Source organism: Myxine glutinosa, unplaced genomic scaffold (assembly GCF_964187855.1).
Source record: "Myxine glutinosa unplaced genomic scaffold, kmMyxGlut1.1 SCAFFOLD_593, whole genome shotgun sequence".
Taxonomy (NCBI): Eukaryota; Metazoa; Chordata; class Myxini; order Myxiniformes; family Myxinidae; genus Myxine; species Myxine glutinosa.
The window spans coordinates 92,440-117,500 of record NW_027616689.1 but is presented as its reverse complement, the minus strand read 5'-3'; the positions used below and the strand labels follow the sequence as shown (position 1 = coordinate 117,500).

Genomic DNA, 25,061 nt, shown 5'->3' with positions numbered 1-25,061 from the left:
TCCCGCAATGTATAGTTTTTGGCCCCATCTCTCAATGGTGAAGAATCACTTCAAAAATTCTCGTGGCCGGATCCGAATCCGGATCTTCACCAAAATCTAATCATTTCGTCCCTGTCACATACGCTACATCTCTGCCAAATTTCGTCCGAATCTGTCCACAACTTTTTGAGATATTTTGTTCACAAATAAACGGACAGACAAACAGACATGGGTGAAAACATAACCTCCCATCCACCTTTGTTTGCGGAGGTAAAAAGGTCATTTAAAGACCTCGACATATGCTCTCGGCTCTCCTCTTGGATCTTATACCTGAACCTGAATTTATACACCGCTTTAACATGACTAAAAAGAAAATTTACCGTCCACCTACTACACGCACGCCCAGTTTATCTTCCTTCAAAGATCATCGGCCGGAATACGACGTGTTTTGGGGGGGTTTAGTATTCCGTCTACGTCCTGACTGCCCTTACATACACCATCTGTCGTGTACAAACTCCTCATCGAGCGAAAGACACTGCAGAAAAAACATGGCCTTGCCTGAATGGCAAGAATTGCGTCAGGCCAGCGTCGTTCTTGGCTTCCGCAGATTTGAGCAGCAGGTTTTGAAGCGCGTGCCGGACGAACGAGGCGGCTGCGGCTGACACAGTGCGCGATGGGTGCGGCGAGTGAAGCGACGCGGGCTTGCCGGGTGCTGGGGAGGAGGCACAAAGCTGGCTGCAAGGAGAAGCGGGGCGGCAGGAGAAGCAGGGCCAAAGCCTCGCGCAAGGCACTTCTCAGCACAGGCCTGCAATAGGTAGAAAGGAAAAAGTGAAGATTCAAAATATGAGGCTGCAGAACAATGGGTAAAGACACAGGAAGAGAGTATCAGGAGGGAAAAGTAGGACGGAAGGCATCGAATAGGGAAGTAGGAAATGGCGGTTACAATCGCAATGAGCTCCACGCAGTTGACGACCTTACTCTTCCAAAATTCCACATTCCCCGTGCACCTAAACACCAAGTGGCAGAAACTGCAAATGGGTCACCCTCGGCCAGGTGTCTCACCGACTGGTACAACGTCCGGGTCCTCTCCCATCGACATCCTGCGCTCAATGACCAGAAAGTCAACTGATCCAACCTCAGACACGAACAAAGCGCTCACCTCCTGGATGTTTAACTCTCACCATTTACAAGCTCAAGTATGGAGTGCAAGTCAAATGCTCGATGACCAAACCCACAAGTCGGTCTCTTTTACAAAATTATAAATCGATAAATAACAAGATATTGCATAGCAAATCGACTGATAAACGAAATGCTTTTTCTTTCCATTGTACGAATGCCTTTCTGGGACAGAAACATGCCGAAAACGATCTTCTCTGGTATGGGAGCAGGTGCAACGACGGCACGGGTGCAACAGGTATTATCTGTAAGTAATATGTGTATGGAATTAAATAAAATAGCAAGTATTTACGGTTAACACTTTGAGTACGGATGACGTCCAGTGCTGCAACCCGCGAAAAAGTTTTGTGTACGGATGACGTTACTACACGTCATCGACTATACCTACAAATAGATCGTCAGTTCGTGGTTGCATTCCCGTTATGCCAAATTAATCCCGTACCGGGGGCATTTTTATCAAAAAAAAAAATCCCGTACTCAAAGGGTTAATAAACTGTCCTGTAGCATGTATATGTTATTGTTCAACCATCGTCAATGAAACGACCAGTTCAATATTTGTAAATGTCAAAGGAACAATATCCTTGGAAAATCCAGAGGGTGGAATTTTGACCTGTTGAACAAGATAATTTTTAGATATTTTAATTCACTTTAAATATTAATTAATTAATAAATAAAGGAAAAAAGTGTTGGAGAGCAGGAGATTTACGGTAGGAAAAAAAATAACATTTGGCAGGATAACGTGGGCAGGTGTCTGCGAGGGGGGGGGGCGGGCATCCGTCGGGTAGGGGGCTGTAGGGTGTAGGCGTCTGCCGGGGGGGGGGGAGGGCGGCAGGCATTTTCCGGGGGTGGGAGGGTGGCAGATATCTGCCGGGGGGGCAGGGGGGCGGCAGGTGTCTACGGGGGGGTGGCAGCAGGTGTCTGCCGGGGGGTGGCGGCAGGTGGCTGCGGGGGGAGGCGGGGGGAGGCGGAAGGCGTCTGCCAGGGATGGGGGGAGGAGGGGGAATGAGGGGCGGTGCAGCTGTCTACGTGCGGGTGAGGATGGGACAAAGTAGCATTCTATATTGCAGGAAAGCTCAGTGAAAGTCTGTTCCCAAGATCAGCGATCCCGCACACATTCACATTGTTGATGCGTTATCACAGTCATCACGAGTAAAGGTCGGAATTCAAAATAAACTTTCAGATAAACCACAAATATATAACTACAGAGCACAGCAAACAGGGGTGTCCATACAAGTGGAGGTTAGACAAACACTGTGTCTGTGTGAGACTGAATTTGTGTCTAAGTGGGCGTTTGAAGTGAAAAGCCATCGATCGTTAGCCGATCGCCAACCTCGGGATGAAGGATCGATGGAGCACAACAAGTCAAAGGTTTATGTCAGAAAAACAAACAAATCAAAACAAGTTATCATTGGGGACAAACACGACGCTCAGAATGGTTAACACAGGACACTGGGATAACAGTTCAACAATCGTGTCAGGGAGAGCAGGGTTAGGGATGTCAACCGTGTCAGGGAGAGCAGGGTTAGGGATGTCAACCGTGTTAGGGTAAGGGTTAGGGTTAGGGTTAGGGTTGTTAGGGTTAGGGTTAGGGTTGTTAGGGTCAGGGTTAGGGTTGTTAGGGTTAGGGTTGTTAGGGTTGTTAGGGTTGTTAGGGTTAGGGTTGTTAGGGTTAGGGTTGTTAGGGTTAGGGTTGTTAGGGTTAGGGTTGTTAGGGTTAGGGTTGTTAGGGTTGTTAGGGTTTGGGTTGTTAGGGTTTGGGTTGTTAGGGTTAGGGTTGTTAGGGTTAGGGTTGTTAGGGTTTTTTTTTTTTTTTTTTTTTTTTTTTTTTTTTTTTTTTTTTTTTTTTTTGTATACAAGATCGAGGCTCGTGAAAGAGCGAACATTAATCACACAGAAAGACAAACCGACACATAAAACATATAACATCGGGAGCGGTAGACAAGATGGGGAGAGAGGGGGAAGGACACAAACACAACATTTGAGAGCAGGGACCGAGAGACATGGAGACATCGAGAGATCTGAGAGAGGGCGAGGGCTTTGGGGGGGGGGGGCATGGGAAGGGGGCGGTGGGGGAGGTATAAAACATATGGACACTGCCAGGACTTCCAGGAAAGAAGTTGGAATTTCAAACAAGGTGGATCTGGGGTGAATTAGCGGGGGTAGAAAAGATCAAGGTTTTGGATGGGGGAAGATAAGAGATGGTGGTGAACAGCTGTTTTAAAGACCTGGAGGGAGGAGTGGGATTGAAGGGAGTGAGGGAGTTTGTTCCAGAGGCGGGAGAAAAGAGGAATGAAAGAGTGAAGGTGAGCAGAGAGCCGAGATTTCGGCAGTTTAACCATCAGAGGGTTGCTGGCAGATCTTGTGCGACCTGTAGGAATATTTGGGGGACAGAGCACAGAGAGAGCTGGGGGTGCAAGGCCGGAGAGGAGTCGGTAGAAGACAGAAAGACCACCTACCTGCCTGCGGTGAGTGAGTGAAAGGCCCTCAGAGATAGCTTCATCGCGGGAGATTCCAATAATTCTGAAAGCTTTGGTTTCAACAGCGTGAAGCCGAGCTAGGTGTGAGGCAGGAGCACCGGCCCATAGGGGAGAACAGTATTCCATTGAGCTGCGGATGAAAGCCTTGTATGTGGTGAGGAGCTCAGGTGTGCCGAGGAAGGACTTCGCACGACGGAGGATGCCCAGTCGGCGACTGGCTTTGGAGGCCAGCTTGGAAATGTGGTTTTCCCAAGAAAGATCATGGCAGATAGTGAGACCCAAAATCTTGAGCGACAGAACTTCTTGGAGAGGATTGTTGAGAAAGTAGATGGGAGGGTTGTCCAGTCGATCTTTTCGGAGAGACATAGTAAGAGTGTGAGATTTGTCAGGATTGAAAGACATGTTCCACTTGTTTGACCAGTCTGTGATTTTGTCCAGGTCTTCAGAGAGTGAGGAGGCAGCAGACTGCCGATCTGAGGGAAGAGGAATGGAGCGGCAGAGAGTGGAGTCATCAGCAAAGAGATAGAGAGGATTTTCGAGAGAGTCAGAGAGATCATTGATGAAGACCAGAAAAAGCACGGGGCCCAGAACACTGCCTTGGGGAACTCCAGCCTGAACAGGAAGAGGAGATGAGAGAAACCCATTCAGGGCCACACGTTGACGACGACTAGAGAGGAAGTCCGCCAGCCATGCGTGGAGATTTCCATGGATACCAAAGGAGGAGAGTTTGGTGAGCAGAGCGGGGTGCCAGACCGTGTCGAAGGCACGTGATATGTCGAGGGAGACAGCTCTAATTTCCTGTTTGGCATTTGAGGACCTCCATCCATTGTTGAGACAGCAGAAGCAGCATGTCCAGAGTAGAGTGACCTGGTCTGAAACCAAATTGATGATCAGAGATCAAGCCATTGGAGAAGAGGAAAGATTTCATATCCGAAGCAATGATGGATTCCATGACTTTGCTGATAATTGGGAGAAGGCTGATTGGTCTGTAGTTGCTAGGATCTGTTTTTGCACCTTTTTTGTGCAAAGCGGTGATGTTGGCTGATTTCCAAGCAGATGGCAGTTGACCTTGAGCAAAAGAGAGGGTGAAGAGAACAGAGAGAGGGTGAGATAGAGCAGCAGAGCAGGATTTTAGGACCCGTGGGCTGATGCCGTCGGGTCCAGTTGCAGAATCAGAGTCGAGGGTTGACAGAAACTTTTCCACCTTGTCAGGAGGAAAGGACACGGAGTCCAGGAGCAGCAGGGTACGACTGGGTATGGTGGGTACAGAGAGGGATGGGTTTGGGACACAAGATTTAGAGGCAAACACAGAGTTGAGGCATTCAGCTTTTTCACGTGCGGAGTCAGCTGTGTAGCCGTTTGAGGTAAGGGAGGGGATGGAGGGGGAACAAACACCAGAAACGGATTTGACCAGACACCACCAGGATTTGGAAGAGGGAGACAGATAAGAGAGTTCGGTCTTGAGAACGGAGAGATATTGTTTCCTGGCTCTCCTGAGGGTGGACACACACTTGTTTCGGGCTTTGTGAAAGGAAATGAGATTTCCTTCCGTTGGATTTGCTTTCCAGGAGACGAAGGCAAGTTGTTTCTGGGCAACAGCCTCACCACAAGATTCCGTGTACCATGGACGGGAGGAAGGGTATGACAACTGAAGACGAGATGGGATAAATCTGTGCATGAGAGAGAGCAATTTACTTTGGAAGAATTCCCAGGATGAGTTGATGTCAGAGGTGGTAGAGATGGGAGACCAGTCCAGATGATTGATGGCTGCTTGAAGACCGTGCCAGTTGGCCTGAGTGAAATGCCAGACTCGTCGACGCTGAGCAGGCTCCCTGAGGATGGTCAGAGAGATGTCCACTTTAACAAGGACATGATCAGATGATCCGATCGGAGCAGAAGAAGAGCAGCAGACATTTTCAGGGAAGTTAGTCATAACCAAGTCCAGAAGAGAAGATGTTCCATTGACTGAGATCCGGGTCGGGAAATTGACAGATTGTGTCAGTCCCAGTGAGTCGCAGAAGTCCTTTGCTGAAGAGCCATGGCTGGTGAGAGAGGTACCCACACCCAGCCAACTGGCATGGTGACAATTTAAATCACCACATATGAGGAAGAGAGAGTTGGGATGAGTAGATAGAAGTTGGTCCATATCATCAGACAGCGAGATGTAGATGGAGTCATCACTGTTTGGTGGACGGTACAACACACATATGAACAAGAGGTGGGAGCGAAGGGGAAGCCGTAGCCAGAGGTATTCCTGGGGGTGAGGTGGAGAGAGTGCAGTGCAGGGCGAGTGAGGAAGAGAGTTTTTGATAAAGATAGCAACCCCGCCTCCAGGACGAGGCTCAGGTCTATCATACCGGAGGAGGGAGTAGCCCGGGAGAGATACTATGGAATCAGAGACATCATAAAGGAGGAAAGTTTCTGTTAAGCAGATCACGTCTGGTTTGACAGAAGCAACCTGTATGGAGAGATCAGTTAGGTTTGAACGAAGGCCCCGGATGTTTGAGGTCCATACCGTTAATGAAGAGGCAGGGGGAGCATCAGATACAGAACAGGGGGGAGGAGGGGTAGGGTAAGATGTGGAAGAGGTGGAAGAGATAGGGAGAGCTGTTGAAGGTGTGTCAGAGATTTCAGAATAGCTCGGAGAAAGGGAAGGATGGGGCGGACAAAAGGTTTGATGGTGATTGGGTGAGCCACAATGAGGTGTTATTTGAGGAGGGGGAAGAGCGAGGCAGAAGGTTGGGGGAGATGGAGGTGAGAGTTTGAAGGGGGAAGAAGCGGGGAGGACGCTTTGAGGAGGGGGAGTGAGAGGGGGGAAATTGAGAAGCAATGAGGGTGGGGAGATTTGAAGGGGAGGGGTGAGGGGGGAGTTTGGGAGGGAAGGGACAAGGGGAGGGATTTGAAAGGGATGGGATATGGGGGAGATTTGGAGGGGAGGGGTGAGGCAGGAGTCTAGGAGGGGAGGGGCGAGGGGGCGTCTTGGCGGGGAGGGGTGAGGGGGTAGTTTAGGAGGGAGGGGGCAAGGGGGGAGATTTGAAAGGGATGGGTGATGGGGAAGATTTGGAGGGGAGGGGTGATGGGGAAGATTTGGAGGGGAGGGGTTATGGGGAAGATCTGGAGGGGAGGGGTGAGATTGGATTTTTGAAAGTGTACGATTTATGGGAAACGAACATTTATTGCAAAATGAGTTTCTTGTGACCTTCGAGTTAAAAATACGTTTAAGGACGCTGGATGGAGGATGGAGTGCAGGAGAGTTTAGGGAATGTAGAAAAAAGGCACTATAGGAGATGGATATTTTTTTTGGGATGAATTGATTTGGTGAGCAAGTCGAAAGCAGCCTTTTAAAGAAGAAGAAGAAAAAGGTGTTATAAAATATGACGGAATACATAACTTGAGGGGAAAGTGTAAACATTGAAGGTTAATGAGTGAAAACTATCTGGGGGAAATGGGGGAGAAACACGTGGTCGAAGAACGAACGAACGAATAAGAATGAATAAACGAATGAGAACAGAGAAGGAAATGTTTTGTTTTTTGTTTTTTGTTTTTTTGAGTTGAGATTTACACAAGGAAGTAGGCTATGGGTGAAAAGCCTGGGAATACAGAGAACGAAAGTTATTGGATCACAAACGACGGACCGCTGAGAGAAAAACAAAGCCTCAAGGTTGTACAGTGCACACTGTACAAGGCCTCAAGACACGACACGGCAAACAGACGATCAATTTATGAAAGATAAACACCGAGAAACAACCAAAGTTGCACACAATAACTTCACACACCGAAAGATAAATACAGTTTCGACAAAATACAATTGTGAACAGACTTAACTTCGAAAAACGTGGAGACCGTGTGGAGCTTCGAAAATCCCTCCCACCGTCTCCGAGATCTCGCGAGATCGAGATGATCGAGATCGAGATGGGTTGTTAGGGTTAGGGTTGTTAGGGTTAGGGTTGTTAGGGTTAGGGTTGTTAGGGTTTGGGTTGTTAGGGTTTGGGTTGTTAGGGTTTGGGTTGTTAGGGTTAGGGTTGTTAGGGTTGTTAGGGTTAGGGTTGTTAGGGTTGTTAGGGTTAGGGTTGTTGTTAGGGTTAGGGTTGTTGTTAGGGTTAGGGTTAGGGTTAGGGTTAGGGTTAGGGTTAGGGTTAGGGTTGTTGTTAGGGTTAGGGTTGTTGTTAGGGTTAGGGTTGTTGTTAGGGTTAGGGTTGTTGTTAGGGTTAGGGTTGTTGTTAGGGTTAGGGTTGTTGTTAGGGTTAGGGTTGTTGTTAGGGTTAGGGTTGTTGTTAGGGTTAGGGTTGTTGTTAGGGTTAGGGTTGTTGTTAGGGTTGGGGTTGTTGGTAGGGTTGGGGTTGTTGTTAGGGTTGGGGTTGTTGTTAGGGTTGGGGTTGTTGTTAGGAGTTGGGGTTGTTGTTAGGGTTGGGGTTGTTGTTAGGGTTGGGGTTGTTGTTAGGGTTGGGGTTGTTGTTAGGGTTGGGGTTGTTGTTAGGGTTGGGGTTGTTGTTAGGGTTGGGGTTGTTGTTAGGGTTGGGGTTGTTGTTAGGGTTGGGGTTGTTGTTAGGGTTGGGGTTGTTGTTAGGGTTGGGGTTGTTGTTAGGGTTGGGGTTGTTGTTAGGGTTGGGGTTGTTGTTAGGGTTGGGGTTGTTGTTAGGGTTGGGGTTGTTGTTAGGGTTGGGGTTGTTGTTAGGGTTGGGGTTGTTGTTAGGGTTGGGGTTGTTGTTAGGGTTAGGGTTGTTGTTAGGGTTAGGGTTGTTGTTAGGGTTAGGGTTGTTGTTAGGGTTCGGGATGTTGTTAGGGTTCGGGATGTTGTTAGGGTTCGGGTTAGGGTTGTTGTTGTTGGGGTTGGTAGGGTTGGTAGGGTTGGTAGGGTTGGTAGGGTTGGTAGGGTTGGTAGGGTTGGTAGGGTTGGTAGGGTTGTTGTTAGGGTTCGGGATGTTGTTAGGGTTCGGGTTAGGGTTTGGGTTGTTGGGGTTGGTATGGTAGGGTTGTTAGGGTTGTTGTTAGGGTTCGGGATGTTGTTAGGGTTCGAGTTAGGGTTAGAGCAAGGTTTCCCTGAAGATCTAGTAGCAGATCAGCACATGCGGCCAAGCACATCCACAACACCACAATCAGCAACCACTTCCTTCCATCAGACTGCACGTGTACAAAAGAAACCAACCACATACAAAGATGATCACCACATCCACACAACCAAACACCACTCTTCCCTCCACCCTCTTGCACCAAACACCGCAATCCCACAACCACATTCTCTCAGCTCTATGACTGTATGAGCCAGACAAAACAAAGCGACTCGCCCCACTGTGGACACCCGTCTCTCCACCGAACTCAAACCACCACAACCCGGGTTTCCCCACACAGCACAGCACAGCACAGCACAGCACAACACAACCGAAACTCCCACAAGCAGCACATCCTGACCTAGGCCCAGAAACATTCCACCTCCGCCATGTCCGCGACACTCGCACGGCAACGGCCGAGGGGGCTTGCGCGGGGTATGTACACAAACACATGCCGAACTCGGCTCAAAGAACACGCGAATGAACAGGGATCCATGAGGAGAGAAATCGCCCAGAACACGAAGAGGAAGAAGAAAAGGAAAACAAAAAAAGAAACCTCGTCCTCTCACCCGCGTGTGCCATGGCAAATCTCACGATCAGCTGATCAGGTTCGGCCAATGGGAGCAAAAAGCGGCCAAACGCGCGTCGGCGTGCCGGGCACGTTAGGGCTGTTGTTGTTGTTGTTTGTTGTTTTGTTTCAGTTTGAATTTTGTACATTTTATTGGGCGATACGCATATCATGCATGCGTCTTTCACATTGGCGGTACATTTATTACATAGGCAATTTTGGACGGATTTTATATGCACAATGTCCGCAGCTAGTGCTCTGTGCAAGTCAGACCGAGATGAAGGTCGTGTGTGAATGAGAGCGAGTTACCTCCAGAATCCCATGGTAAAAAGTACCACGATGCAAGAAAAGAAAAAATAAAGGAAGCTTTTTATTCATGCGCTGATTTAAAGAGCTCCAAAAAAATCGGAGGTTATTTCTTAACAGCAAAACAAAAAATATTTTTGGTAGTGATCGAGACAGTGGTCTATTGCCTATACACCGTCCCGGTTAAATTTTTGTCTGATTGAAAGAATATGTAATATTCCCCGTAAATTTGCATTAATTTGAAACAACTTTGTCTTTTTTCTCTCCGAGGAGTGTTTTCGTGTTTCAGGGTGGACGGATATAGCACAGTTGTAATGAATATAACTCAGACTTGTGGATTTACTTTTGTTTCATGAAGAAGAGGTTTATTTTAGAAATACTATTACGTTTATGGGGGAGGATCGAGATTCCCTTCGAAGAGATAAAACTGTGTAGGAATAGCATGGACAACGTGCGAGTAGGAAGCCAAATATCGATGTAAGGAAGTCGGGATTTGGTCGCTTAAGGATTCTGTTTGAATGTGCACGATACGAGGGTCGTGCTTGTGATAAGATAGAGAGGGATTAGAGTTGAGGAAACGTGTGTAAAACCTCATGTAAACTTCCACCGGGCATGCCGGGTGACATCTCTGTTGAAAAATGTGCATAAAAGCCCTTTCTGGGCAAGAGGAGAGAGGGCGGAGCTGTAATGGACAATGGTCCTTTGGATGGGGGTGGAGCCCAAGCGTTGTCAATGGAGACAAGGGAGGAGCAAAGGGGCTGTGAGTCCTGTGAGGAGAATTAGGCGGGAACAGGGTGCTGTGGAGTTCGCAGGCAGGGTCTGTGGAGAGGCTGAGGCGAAGGGGGAGGAGCCAGGACGAGCCGGGAACGGTGCAGAGGAGCTCTCGGAGTAGTGAGGAAGAAACGGAGTTTTGTGTGAGGTAAACAGTGAGGAGGAAACGGAGTTTTGTGTGAGTAGTGAGGAGGAAACGGAGTTTTGCGTGAGGTAAACGGTGGTGTACGCAGCGTTTGTGAAGAGAACTGAAGGAGTTGTTGTGAGGAGAATTGGAAGGAGGCGGGTTGAGGAGGCCCTCCTGACTTAGTGCGGGAGCCCAGAAACATTTGTTTCACATCTCGAGTACAAAAGGTTTGAGGCCTGGAATATATGCATCTATGATAGGAGACCCCAAAAAGGCAATTCTTAAGTTCTGCAATTCTGCACAGCAACCAGGGGGCGCCACCAAAGACCCCTAAATGTGACTCTTAATTCACAATTTGAGTACATCTTTCAAACTTGTCTTAAAATGTTCTCTATAGGAGTGGAAATCAGAATTCCCAATTCTTAAGTTTTCAATTTGTGTATTAGGTCGCTTAAGAACGACCTAATTAATGCTAATTAACGCTAATTAGCATTTTTAATTCACAATTTGAGTACATCCATGAAACATATGGCAATGTATTCCTTAGGTCATCCTAAATCAAGATCAGTCATTCTTAAGTATCCATTTCATGTATTAACCCACTTAAGAATGCACACTGACAAAAAGGAGAAACATAGATTGTATACAAACACAATGTTTTATTTTTTTATAAACTACACAAAAATGTACTTAGTATGCATGAATTATGCTTCAAAATCAGATCATAGTAAGTCATCTATCTATAATTCCACTAATCTCTGTGTGTATGTGTGTGTGTATGTATGCGACAACGATTTCTCGACAACCACGGGTCCGATATACTTGAAACTTGCCAGGTATATTGCTGGGGACCCGAGGATGTGCCTTTTCAAGGTTTCATATTAATCGGACAAGTACTTACCGAGCTATGGCGATTTAGCCGTTCGCCGTTCGCTTTGGCGTTGCGAATGGACCAAACCATTCCATGTAAATAGAGGGGGGGGGGTTCTGTGGTCGTTGCGAATGGACGAAACCATTTCATGTAAATAGAGGGGGGGGATTGTCACTGTACTCGCAAGCCGTTCGCCGTTCGCTTTGGCGTTGCGAATGGACCAAACCATTTCATGTAAATAGAGGGGGGGGATATAATTTTAGATAGATATATAGTACGGGCATATATATAGTACGGGCATGCCCTAGTGTAGTAAATTGGCGTCCTGGTTCTACCGCCCATCAACAATTAAATCTCAAATCTCGGAACAAAAAACAATTTTTAATGTTAATTTTATAAAAATTAAGCAACTTACTTTTATCTGTCTTGACCATGCTCTCATCAGGATTGCACATCGTGAGTGGTACTGGTGTAAGGGGATATTGGAATATATGCTGCAGGTCAACATCACGCTTTGATGCAAGGATTATTAGGCGGCCCATCAAATCACGAGTACACTTCAGAACTGCCACTTTCTTATCCGGTGTTCGTCTATTTCTGGCACATTCGTCTACGAATGTTTTGAGAGGAGCTTTCTTTATGGGTTGTTCAAACCTACTGTCATCGGCCTCGCATGCTGTGATGAATGCCTGGTGTAATGTCCTTCCACTTGCTGGCACATTCAGTAAACTTTCGCGGACTGTTTCACTAGTTGCCCTTCCTGTATGGATGTTGTACAACATGGTATCTGCATCTGTTTCGTTCCCAAACGGATTGCAACTATCCTGGATTTGTTTCACCATGGTTTTCACATCTCTATCGTCACGTTTTATTCGTGCAGGTCTCAGTTCAGCAGTTGTGTCTTCTTTGACTATCAGCCCAGCCATTTCGTGGAGTAGACTAACGAATGAAGCTCTAGTGGATTTCGTAAGCATCCAGCGAAGTCGTGCCGCATAATTATTCGTTGAAGAAGTGAATCCAGTTCTTCTCGAAGCTGCATCCGCGTTAATCGTCTGTTCTAGAGTCAAGTCGACCGGGCATCTACTGAATGGATGTTCTGTTCGTCGTACAGTAAAGACGCCTGCTTCCAGTATTTGACGTAGGCCAGGATGGCTGTCTTCCATGTTCATCAAATCGAGTTGGAACTTTGTCAGCCACCGACTGTAATTTACATGGTTTGTAGCAAAGAACAGTCCAATGAGTCCGGTCAGTGAGTATGTATAGAGATCGATATCATTCGTTCGAATCGCCCGTTCGAGCTCGTGGTATTTATGAATGTAATCTATATACATTCTCCAAAACTGGGCGGTTGCACCATGGCCTCCAGATCTTGTCACTTGGGTATATGCTTCATACGCGGCTGTGCATGCTTTGAAGACGTCCGAGTCTAGAGCAGACTGAAGCTGCTCCCACGTGGTCAGTTGAATGCTGCTTATCAATGCTTCTGTTTCTTCTCTGTGTGGGTAAGAGTCTAAGAAGGATGAGAAGTGTAGCATCTCAAGAGCAAGGGCTAGTATGGGGTGCAATCTCTTGCACCTGTTGAAATGTTTCCCCGTCAAAAATCCGTTTAAGGATCCGGTTGCAAGTACCTCAGATTCAGTCAGCATTTCTGGTCCTCCAGAGTTGGACAGGAGTTTCCCAATAGCCTTGAAGAAAGCCATTTCGATGTGGAATGGGCCTAACATTATGAAAATGTTATCAAATTTCGGTTTATCAGTCACTTGTATTTGAAGTGCCGGCTTGGCTGCGCCCAGATCATAACTGACTATTCCGTATTTCTGTCCCGTCTCATTAGCACACCTCTGCGTGATGAGGAGAGTCTCCTGCACGACCTCTAGGCTGGTGATAGGCTGGCGTAAGTTTGGCATATATAGAACCTCTTGTTTTGGAAGGTGGTCACTGCAAATGCTTGCATTAAACCCAACCCACATAATAGGCAATACATCATTGCCAATGGCATGGCTCATCATCCACACGAGGTCCAGGTGGCGAGCCTTGTTGCTAACATCTGGAAGGCTGTAGACTGCAGTGTTTTTGTAACTGAACTTCGTCATCTTTGGTATCTTCCTATATGGCTGGAGTGCAGTATCTGTACTCTCAAGGGTTCTCTTCCTTTTGCCTGTCTTTACTTGCCGAGCACTAGTTGAGGTTGAAACTGCCATGACAGCAGATGCTTCACGTTCTTCATCAGGTGCTGGCACATTTTGGTACAGAATACCCATGGTATCGTGCAGCGAATTGGCTCCAGACATGGTTTGAGTCATCTCATCGAAATTGTCGAAGGCTAATCCGACTGGTTTACCTACGACTGTTCCTTTTGGACAAGCAAGCTTCTGTTCTTGAATGGATTCAGCTGTGGCAGTTTCAACTTCTTCCAATGTGTTGTAGCTTAAACAGTGACCAAACCTGTTCAGGACTTGAACCATTTTTTTACTGCCAGTGACCGACTTAACACTCATACCAAGAGCTACATGTTTTGCAGGTTTTGCGCGACCCCGTTGTACAATGAACAAGGCATCCTGACTAGACGAATTTGCGCGGCGCTTTACTGACTCTGTATATCGCTCTGGTTTTAGCCCTCCGTACAAAATATTGAAAAAATCTACTACAAGTTTTGGGGGTGACGAGTCCCCGTTTCTTAAATCCTCCAATGTCGGACATTCAGGAAGGTCGACCTTTTCAACCTTGAGCAACTGGTTGCGCAAAAGCAATGCTGCTTTGGCGATTGTTCTCTCATCAGTAGATGTGTAATCATATACAACACGAATTGCATCATCTGCGGTTTCTGCATTATATAAGATGTTTCCAAGCCTTTTCCCAAGTGAACTCTGTATCTTTATGCGCGCTTTGAAGTGACTCATCAATGTCCTAGAGAGGCTGAAGGCGCTTCCCCTGGGCGTTTCTGCGGATGCCGAACAAATATCAAGATAACGTTCATATACAGAATTAAGAAGTTCAGGTCTGTTGTCTATTATTACAGATTGCTCAATGTATGCAAAAATGTCCAACAAACTGGTCTCAGAAGGCGTTTTTGTTTCACGTGTGTCCTTTTGGGAAACTCGATTGGCTGACAACAAATACGCACTTTTACATGAATGATGGTAGTGGGCCTCCTTGGCAATTAAATCCGTATCAACTACTTTTGGAATAACCTTACTGTCATTTAATGTCTTTGCTGCATTTTGGATCGATACACCTGCTTCAATGGTTTCACATCTTCCCAACAGTTCGACGCTTCCACCTTTGAGTCGTTTTATCTTTTTCTCACAGAATAGACAAACAGGTGGCAAAAGCCCGGCAGATGATGTAGAAGGTGCCGACTCCTTGGATGGACGTAAATGTGGGGCATTGCTACGGTGAACATCACTGGCGGCTTTAACAGGCGGCGTTTGGGATGAGATGGCGGTAAAGTTCTTGTAACAAGAAACATGGTAACCATCCATTTCAGCAGGAGACGTAGGCAATCTCTGAACTACACCACAATAGACAGAGTCCTGGAAATGTTGCTTTTGCCGTCTATTAGCTGCTGCTGTTTCTACTGCTTCCCATTGCGTATCCTTGAAAGGTAGAACGTCTGGACGAGCTTTCTTGTCTGCACTGCGTTGGATGTGAAGAATACATCTGCGTTCCAATGATGAAACAGTAGGCTGGACAGTAGGCTGGACAGTAGGCTGGACAGTAGGCGTAGTATTGGTGGCCGATTCCATGGTTGCATGTTTCAAATCATTGTCTGAAAAATAAAATCACAGCGGGTGGTCAGTGAGCATGGCGAGTCAGTCAGTTTTGGTCAGTGAAATCCAAAAGAAGTTATTTCAAATTTTGAGGCAATAAGTCATTATTTTCTACTCAGCTGTGGTTCGAACCTGAAATCGGTATGCATACAGAACTTTGGATACCCTCATCTGCCTGGACATTTCCTGCGCGCCACCTAGGCCTAGGGCTACATAATTCTGTATCGGCCCCGAATGCTTATTAGGCCTACAGCATAGTATTGTTTGTTGGGTTAGGGTTAGGGTTGGGTTAGGGTTAGGGTTAGGGTTGGGTTAGGGTTAGGGTTAGGGTTACCATGTTTCTTGTTACAAGAACTTTACCGCCATCTCATCCCAAACGCCACCTGTTAAAGCCGCCAGTGATGTTCACCATAGCAATGCCCCACATTTATGTCCATCCAAGGAGTCGTCACCTTCTACAACCTCTGCCGGGGTTTTGCCACCTAACCCCAAACCCTAACCCTATTTGTTGACTTACCTAAGCAGTGATCTAGGCATTGCAGGCAACATCAGACATTCTGCAGCCGATTCAGAGAATCTATGGAGGGAAAGAGCAGGAGATTCCCCATGATTAGGTCCTATGATAAACCGACAACTCCCTCTACAGGGTGTCCCAGAAAGTTCGTCCCTCAAGATAGTGTCACAAACCTGGATTGATAATGTGTTAATATTTCCCTTTAAGTCACTGGTTATTATTCCCCAAACAATGTTGTATATTGGTCCCAGTTATTCACTGCAGGACAGTCATTTCTGTAGAGAGGCACTTCCTGTTTAGGGTGTAATTGGCTCAAGTTAGGGAAGAAGCCTCCCCATTGGCTGGGAGGCCAAAACTCCTTCCTTAACCAAAACTGAACACCCTCGATCCGGCCAGCCAGACAGGTGTGTGCATGCTCAGCACTGGTGTGGGTGTCTACTTGGGGCCTGCCCTCAGGTCAGCACTCCAGCCCCTCCCTTGCATATAAGGGAGGGCCAGCCAGGGAGTGGAGGGGGGATAGCAGCCAGTGACAACCCAAATTCCGTTACAATACTGACTGCATTCTTAAGTGGGTTGATGCATGAAATGGACACATAAGAATTGCTGTTCTTGATTCACGATGATCTACTGAACAGTTTGGGACCAATTTGAAAGATGTACTCAAATTGTGAATTAACACTCACCTTGCCAGGGACGGGGTCAATGAGTACATTTTGCGTTCTTAAGTGGGTTAATACATGAAATGGATATTTAAGAATGACTGATCTTGATTTAGGATGACCTAAGGAATACATTGCCATATGTTTCATGGATGTACTCAAATTGTGAATTAAAAATGCTAATTAGTGTTAATTAGCGTTAATTAGGTCGTTCTTAAGCGACCTAATACACAAATTGAAAACTTAAGAATTGGGAATTCTGATTTCCACTCCTATAGAGAACATTTTAAGACAAGTTTGAAAGATGTACTCAAATTGTGAATTAAGAGTCACATTTAGGGGTCTTTGGTGGCGCCCCCTGGTTGCTGTGCAGAATTGCAGAACTTAAGAATTGCCTTTTTGGGGTCTCCTATCATAGATGCATATATTCCAGGCCTCAAACCTTTTGTACTCGAGATGTGAAACAAATGTTTCTGGGCTCCCGCACTAACTGCCCTGCATGGAGGTATTTGCCTTGGTCCTTGTGCAGTCTTCGTCCTCCCCCATTGCCAATAGATCGTCCTGTTTGTCTCCCAATCGTCCTGCCCATCTCAACACCAGCTCCGTGCCCATCCTCCCACCCTCCGCTGCCACACCAGAAATAAATCGCCCGGTTTTGTCCCTCACCCCGTCTGTGCTTGTGCTGTGGGGAGGGTGTCAGACCCTCCCCACAGCCTGCTGTGGCTGAGGCGCCTTCATTTTAATTAACACGATTTATTTCACCCTTGTTTACCTCATTGTATTGTATCATTTTCCCTGCTTGTTATTTGTTCGGGAATAACCCCATTTGGTTTTATAAAAGCTACAAGGTCCTCTTCATTCTCCTCAGCCGCGCGCGTGAGCTTTTATCCCCGTAATTCGGAACGCCTCGGAGTTAAAGCCTTTTTCGGCCTTAAAGCCTGTTTCGGCCCATCCGTTCACGCGTCTCGGTGTTAACCAGCTGTGAACACGACAATACTTATAAAAGTGATAATGGACGAGACGGATTTCTGAGAAATGTGAATGTTCGGTGCATTTTTGGGTAAAAGTTGGGAACCTCAGTTTTTAACATATTTAGGGTTCCCAAGCCGGATTTAGAGTTTTTTTTACCTTCTAATTAGCATAAACAAAATGGCCGCCAAATTGCCCTTTTTAGACAATTTATTTGAACAAGCATTTATATATCATGTACTAGCAGAAGTTCCGTTAACATAAGGCTAACCCCCACTCTTGCAGGGAAAATGGCCTTAAAATGCCTGTTGTTGTTGTTGTACTAGCAGAAGTACCCGGCGTTGCTAGGTGGGGGGAGGGGCAGGGGAGGAGGAGGTGAGGGGGTAAGGGTAGGGGAGGGAGGGGGGTAAGGGTAGGGGAGGGAGGGGGGTAAAGGGAGGGGAGGAGGGGGAAGGGGGAGGGAGGAAGGGAGGGGGTGGAGAGAGAGAGAGAGTGAGTGACGTCTCACCACACGTCGCTACGCTATAAACTCTGGAAGGGAGGGGGAGAGAGGAGGAGAGTTGGAGTGAGAGGCGTGTGGAGGGTGTGTGCGACACTTTATTAGGAGGGAAGGGCGAAGTTGTACCCAGCATACTCTGGGACCTTTCCATACGATGTAGCCATGGCCCGAAAAATCCTCGTCGCCAATTGTAATGTCTTTGTTATAAAGATGCGGACACACAGAGAGGATCAAGCACCATCTTTATTCCAGGCAAGGGCCGCACAGGCCTCACACGGCCCCGCCCACAGCGGCCACACTTGGCCCCACCCACGGCACTCCAGATTTGGACATTTATATAGTCTACTAGTGGGGTCACCCGTGGGGATCCCACGGGTATGGACGTGTGTGACAGGAGGAGGAGAGGGGAAGGGGGAGGAGGAGGAAGGGGAGGGAGTGAGGGGGGAGAGGGGAAGGGAAGGGAGGGGGGAGGGGAAGGGAAGGGAGGGGGGAGAGGAGGGAAGGGAGGAGGAGGGGGGAGAGGGCAGAAGGGAGAGGGTGAGGGGAGGAAGGAAAGGAAGGGGGTTCATGTATATGCTGGTGGGTGAATGTGGCTCACGTTTGAGTTAAGTGTGATGCCGATCAGGAAGAAGAAAAAGCCGAACTACCAAATTCGTACACTTACTGAATTGTTTGATTTATTTGTATTCAAATGTCTGTTGATTGTTTTGTATTTATTTATGCGAATGTGTACTTGTATATAACTGTCATTAATGTAAACGGCTTAGGCACGATCAAGCGATTTTTTTTTTTAACGATCTTTTACCTTCTTTTTTTTTTGCCTAAAACACTCCCAGGCACTCGCTGATGAACCTCTGAAAGTTTGACGAAGATCCGTTCAGCCAACTCTGAGAAAAATTGCGACACAGACAGACAGACATCTCTCTTATACAGTAGAATGGAATATACATGCAGCTCTTTTACTTTAACTTTACAACTTTTACCCCCAAAATGCACTCATCTCTAGCGTTATAGCCGGCGAAGCCGGTGTTGTCAATAAACGAGTACGTATTATGTTGAAAACCTGATTATGCCTTGGTTCGAGAATCCGAAGCGCAGTGGGTGCAGCCATCTTGCGTGGGCGGAAGTGTGCATAACAAATTTAAAACGTTCATTAGGAGTTTCTTTCACCCGTCGTCGTTTGATTCACAATCTTATGCACCTCCAATGTATTAATAAAATAATTTAAGACCAACATCGGCCCGCACGGGCCTGGTTATCTTCAACAAAACGCGTCACCAAACACCGGACCCAATGAGAGTCGAGCATTTGCAAAAATATTTCTAAAATGAAAGCGCTCAATGATGGGCGCCATCGACCGGATGCGGAAGTTTGCATAAAACAATTGCGAAAAAGTTCAATCGGAGCTTGTTTCACCCGTCGTTCTTTGATTCACAATCTAATGAAACCTCTCATTAGTAATTAAAATACGTTAAGACCAACCTCGTTATCTTCAACGAAAATCGTCATCAAACACCAGAACCAATTATTATTTCGCGTTTCGGACGGTGAAAACGGCGTCAAATATTCTAAAATTGACGAAGAATTATTTTTTAGAAATCTCGCGGCCGTATGGGATAGTTTTTCACGGCCAGAAATAAGGTATAAGCGGTTTACATATTTAGTTTAGAAATACGGATAGTTTTTCACGGCCGGAAATATCCGAAGTTGAGATGGATTTCACCGAATTAATCACTGCAAGCTAACTTCTTCTGGTGGAGGAAGCCGCAGTGCCCGGAGAGAATCAGCCCTGGCGCCTGACAGCGACTGAAGTTAGAAGACTACACACTTACTGTGAAAACGTATGTTAAGCCCAGTTAAAAATAGGCCTTAAGCGAGCACATCATATAGTTACTTCCTTAAGCTTCTTGTGACATTTCTTGTGTTGTATGCAGGTATTGCCATCGGGGAGGACTGTCTGCTCTTCTCTTTTACCAAGTCTTACCAGGTACGGTACCTACTACACCTACCTACTACACCTACCAACTACCTACCTACCTACTACCAACTACCTAACCTACTGATGCCATGGTGATGGGTAAAATAGTGGCAAGAGGTTTTGGCTTCGCAGGCTCATTGCAGCTTTGCAGTCGGTACTAGTAGTAATGAGAACAACCAGGATGGCATGCAATCAACGGAAATTCAGATGCGTGCAGTAAAAGCTTTGGAAGACAAATGCACCTTTCCAGAGTGGAAACAAAATGGCGAATGGTGCTAAGAAAGGATATTGTGTGCTCCATTTCGGTCACAAACATGACGTCACTTCCTGCATGACAGAGAAATGAATACACAGGGCTTTCATATATTTAGATAAGAGATGTTTGTCTGCTTGTCGCCATTTTTCTCCGGGATGGCCAAACAGGTCTTCAAACTTTCAGAGGTTCATCAGTGAGTGTCAGGGAGTGTTCAGGGTGGAAAAAACATTTTGGAGAAAAAAAAAAAGTTGGATTTTGTTTTGTTTGCTTAATTGCTCTATAGTGCCAAAACTTTTGTAGCTCCGTGAAAGGTAATATTAAATGATCCTCAACCTCCATTCCTTAGTGTGTGTAAGGGGAAGTGACTCATTGACATTTGCAATAAACTTAGGGAATTTGAAAATAGTTTGGAATATTTAGGAAGTTTGACAGGAATATCCTTGGGCAGCATAATGAAAAGGACCCGTGGAAATTCTGCATAATGTAAAATGTTCTCAACCCCTTTCCATTTCAAACCCTTCAAAAAAAACACACACACACACACACACACACACACACACACACACACACACACACACACACACACACACACACACACACACACACACTTCTTCTATAATAACAAGTGAATCCTCTTGGATTGCGCTGAGGTTCGGGCATGGAATTTCTAGGAGGAAGTATAATTTGTATGCAATGAAAGTACATGTAATATGGGATCGAGTAAGATCGAGTAAGCTTCACCAGTGCGCGTGCGCGAATTTACGTCACGTCGGCAGCGAGAAGGCGTTCCCCAACACGAACCAATCAGGAACTGCCACGCCCACTTATATGATCTCAGAATTCCTGTGACAGGAATTAGCGTTACACTGGCTGGAAGTCATTCGCTAGAGGCGCTTCCTCAGCGCCAATCACCAGTGCGCGTGCGCGAATTTACGTCACGTCGGCAGCGAGAAGGCGTTCCCCAACACGAACCAATCAGGAACTGCCACGCCCACTTATATGATCTCAGAATTCCTGTGACAGGAATTAGCGTTACACTGGCTGGAAGTCAATCGCTAGAGGCGCTTCCTCAGCGCCAATAAAAGGCAGTGTCCGTCCGTCCGTCTCTTCCATAACTCCAAAACCATGAAACCTAGCGGCCCCAAACTTTGCATGCATACACCAGGAATTCCAACAGATTGCAATGATGAAAACTGGGTGTTTGAGTGTGTTATAACACCCTTTTTGAAGATGATTAACGAGGTGCTCATAAGAAGAAGAAAAAAAGCCTTATCAATATGGCGGCCACTTGGTCAGCCCACTGCCACTTGCTGGGTTCTTCAGCCACCATTTTGATTCGGCCTATTCAAACATGCCTTGCCTTAGAAACACGATCGACTATCATTACATAATTGAAGCATATCAAAATCTGGATTCGGATATGAGAATTGGATACTATAGAGTATAGACTATATAAATGTCCAAATCTGGAGTGAAATCTGTCGTGCCGTGGGTGGGGCTAAGTGTGGCCGCTGTGGGCGGGGCCGAGTGAGGCCTGTGCGGCCCTTGCCTGGAATAAAGATGGTGCTTGATCCTCTCTGTGTGTCCGCATCTTTATAACAAAGACATTACAATTGGCGACGAGGATTTTTCGGGCCATGGCTACATCGTATGGAAAGGTCCCAGAGTATGCTGGGTACAACTTCGCCCTTCCCTCCTAATAAAGTGTCGCACACACCCTCCACACGCCTCTCACTCCAACTCTCCTCCTCTCTCCCCTCCCTTCCGGAGTTTATAGCGTAGCGACGTGTGGTGAGACGTCATTCACTCACTCTCTCTCCACCCCCCCCACTTCCTCGCTCCATCCTCCTTCCCTTCTCTCCTCTCTAACCCTTTCTCTCTCCTCCCACTCCCTTCTCTACTCCTCCCCTCTCCATATTCCCGTCAAGAAGCGACTCATTGTTACAGAGTGACACCTCACCATTTCCGTCAAGAAGCCACTGGGTACTTTTGCTAGTATATAGCATGATAAATGGATCATACATGATCAATGATACATGTGATACATACATGGTGCACACATGACATGCAGCATACAATACATACATGATACACACATGGAACATACACGCTACACACATGACATGCACGATACATCCATGCCATGACACATGCATACCCACACATGATAAATGCATGATACACATGCTACATACATAGTACACACAATAGATGCATGATCACATGCTACGAACACCACGCATGGAACATCACACACTACACACATGGAACATACACGCTACACACATGATACATACATGATACACCCATGTGTACATGGCACAGATATGACGCATACATACCACACATGATAAATGCATGATATACATGAAACACATGCTACATACATAGTACACACAATAGATGCATGATCACATGCTACACACATGGTTCATGAATGCTACACACGATACATGCATGATGCAAACATGTGATGCTGTACATGATACGCCCATGGCACATGCATGATGCACTGCAATGATGCATACATCATACACACATGGTAATGTTACATGCATGATACACTCATGACATGACAGTAAATGAGCACTAAGTAGTTTTAGGGGTCTTGAGTGTGTTAGGAGTCACTAAAACGCTTGGGTCTCACTCTCAGCCATGATCTCTCTTGGTCAAGCCACATTTTCAAAGTCGGCCTCCTAAGGCAGTCGCTGACTGGGCATCCTCCATCGTGCAGTCCTTCCTTCGCAGGTCTGAGCTCCGATCCACAGCCAAGGCTTTCATCCGCAGCAGCATCCGCAGCTTTCATTTATATCCTATTGCTCGATAGAAAAAGTAATTGAACATTTGTGTACAAAATGTACCCTATGCAATTTCGCTTATTGAAAGTGTGCGAACTTATCAACGTACATGTGAATGTGTTGAGGATCGACAGTCAATTGCACTGCTTGTGGCAGGCCTTCGTCGTGAAGTCCAAGGTCTCGTTGCTGAGGGCATCAACTTGGTTTGGGAGTCGTACAAATTGGACCCATATGTGCAGCGGCTTGCAGACACTGGTTAACTTCCAAGAGCGTGTGGATGATCTCTTGAGAATTGAGGAGAAAATTGATTTGGAGGTTCGTTCCCTCGAGACCTGTGCTTATGAGCACAAAGTATTTTCTGAGATCCTGGGACGTGTACTTTCACTCACTCACCACAGGCAGGTTGGTGGTCTTTCCGTCTTCTACCGACTCCTCTCTGGCCTTGCCCCCCCCAGCCGTCTCTGGGCTCTGTCCCCCAAATATTCCTACAGGTCGCACAAGATCTGCCTGCAACCCTCTTATGGTTAAACTGCCAAAATCAAGACTTTCTGCTCACCTTCACTCCTTCATTCCTCTTTTCTCCCGCCTCTGGAACAAACTCCCTCACTCTCTTCAATCCCACTCCACCCTCCAGGTCTTTAAAACAGCTGTTCACCACCATCTCTTATCCTCCCCCATCCAAAACCTTGATCTTTTCTACCCCTGCTAATTTCGGTCCCCTTGTGTTTTATACCTCTCCCCCCCCCCCCCCCCCCCGCCTCCCCTTCCCACGCCTCCTGCCCCCAAGCCCTCTCCCTCCCACACTTCTCCCTGCTCTCAAATGTTGTGGTTGTGTGCTTCCCCTTCTCTCCCCATCTTGTCTTCCGCTCCCTCTTTTTGTATATTTTGTTTGTCTGGTTGATTTGTTTGTGAAATAAATGTCAGCTCTTTCACGAGCCTCGATTCAGTATACAAAAAAATAAAATAAATATTCTTACCAAGAGTAAACTGCAGCTGAAGAGAGACAGAGTGGTCATTCTTGCCAAAGGAAACCGACACTCGGATAACGAAGGTCGACCAACAGGTGCTTCCCGGTCATTTCGAGGAACAAACCGGCAGATTCTCGGTGCAAACCATATGCAAAACGAGGATGTGCCAGATGAGGGTTGGTAACATTAAATAAGCAGAAAAGGCTGAAGCAAAAGTTGTGCAAACATTTAATGAAAGAACAAATAGCAACCTTATGGACAACATAAACAAACCTCCCTCACAAAGGTTTACTCTTCAATCAATCATTTAATCGGGACCTCCACGCCATATTTCAACACATCCTTAATTTGTCTGCATCATTCCACTCTGATAAGCAGTGCCGAAAGTACGGTTCCTCCACGTTCCTTCATTAGCCATTTTGGCTCCGACGTCGTTTCCAAAGCGCAGAACGAGCCAGGTCTCACCAGAACCACGAGAGCCACCCGTCCGTGATAGACCCGACGAGATTGACGATCTCTAAACCTGCAACATGCAGCACATAGGAATTATTTATCAACGTGTGCTTGATCCAGCAAGAATAAATCAAAACACGTTCAATGTGCAGGATAAATAAATACTCCAAATATATAAAATGTCTCCTTGAGCTAGACGAGTGCAAACGGTACAAAAGACGATGACAGACGGGAGTCATAATTACTGCTCATCGACTCCAGGCACTAAAAAAACGGACAACTGCCACAATTATCGAGATCCAATGGTCTTTGCACATCGACAATGGCACAATGACAGATGTTCACAGATGTATGACTCTCAGGCAGTGTCCCCTTTAGTTTCTTGGAAATTAGCAATCTGCTCTTCAACAGCTCCTCCTGACCCATCACTGCTCATCAACTCATTTTCTTCTTCCCGTGCAACATACTTCCTGTTGTTGCTCAGTCCAGGTCTTCCTTCCAAACGTTAAGATAATTCCACAAAACATTCAACTAACAGCTTGCGATCTCCTACTGAGACAGTTCCTCTCCTCGTTTTCCCCATTGTGGAATCGTATCGCCATGTCCATTGTTCCGTCATCCTCATTTCAGTCTTTCAGATGCACAACCACAATCTCTTCCACACACGCTCATTCCGTTCCTCTCCGGGCCACTATTGCTCGTTTTTGTATTATTCCTCTTTACCTCCAAGTGCATGTCCAACCCCACTCCACCGCCCCCCTCCCGCCGTTTCCTCATACCCTTTGGTAGTTGGTGAACCTGCTGCCCTTTGTGTTTCATCTCCCCCATGAGCCTAGACCACCACAGAAAAGTATCCTCATTTGTAGCCAAACAG

At 46.6% G+C, this 25,061-nt stretch overlaps 2 protein-coding genes across 6 annotated transcripts in view; both read right to left on the bottom strand.

Moving 5' to 3' along the window:
* The window catches only part of LOC144889029 (muscleblind-like protein 1), a 57,177-nt gene extending 47,884 nt beyond the window's left edge, over positions 1 to 9,293 (bottom strand). Inside the window, exons 1-2 of the mRNA XM_078768838.1 lie at positions 9,250 to 9,293; positions 538 to 784 (exon numbers count right to left, since the gene is read on the bottom strand). The gene's annotated coding sequence lies outside the window, so the exon portion shown is untranslated. The remainder of the gene's footprint in view (positions 1 to 537; positions 785 to 9,249) is intronic.
* A 14,652-nt stretch (positions 9,294 to 23,945) lies between these two features.
* NEURL4 (neuralized E3 ubiquitin protein ligase 4) overlaps positions 23,946 to 25,061 on the bottom strand; it is a 59,808-nt gene continuing 58,692 nt past the window's right edge. For all 5 annotated transcript variants that reach the window (XM_068118084.2, XM_068118085.2, XM_068118082.2 and 2 more), the window contains exon 29: positions 23,946 to 24,257. In XM_068118084.2, the coding sequence (XP_067974185.2) occupies positions 24,092 to 24,257 (166 nt within the window). In that variant the 3' untranslated portion in view covers positions 23,946 to 24,091. The remainder of the gene's footprint in view (positions 24,258 to 25,061) is intronic.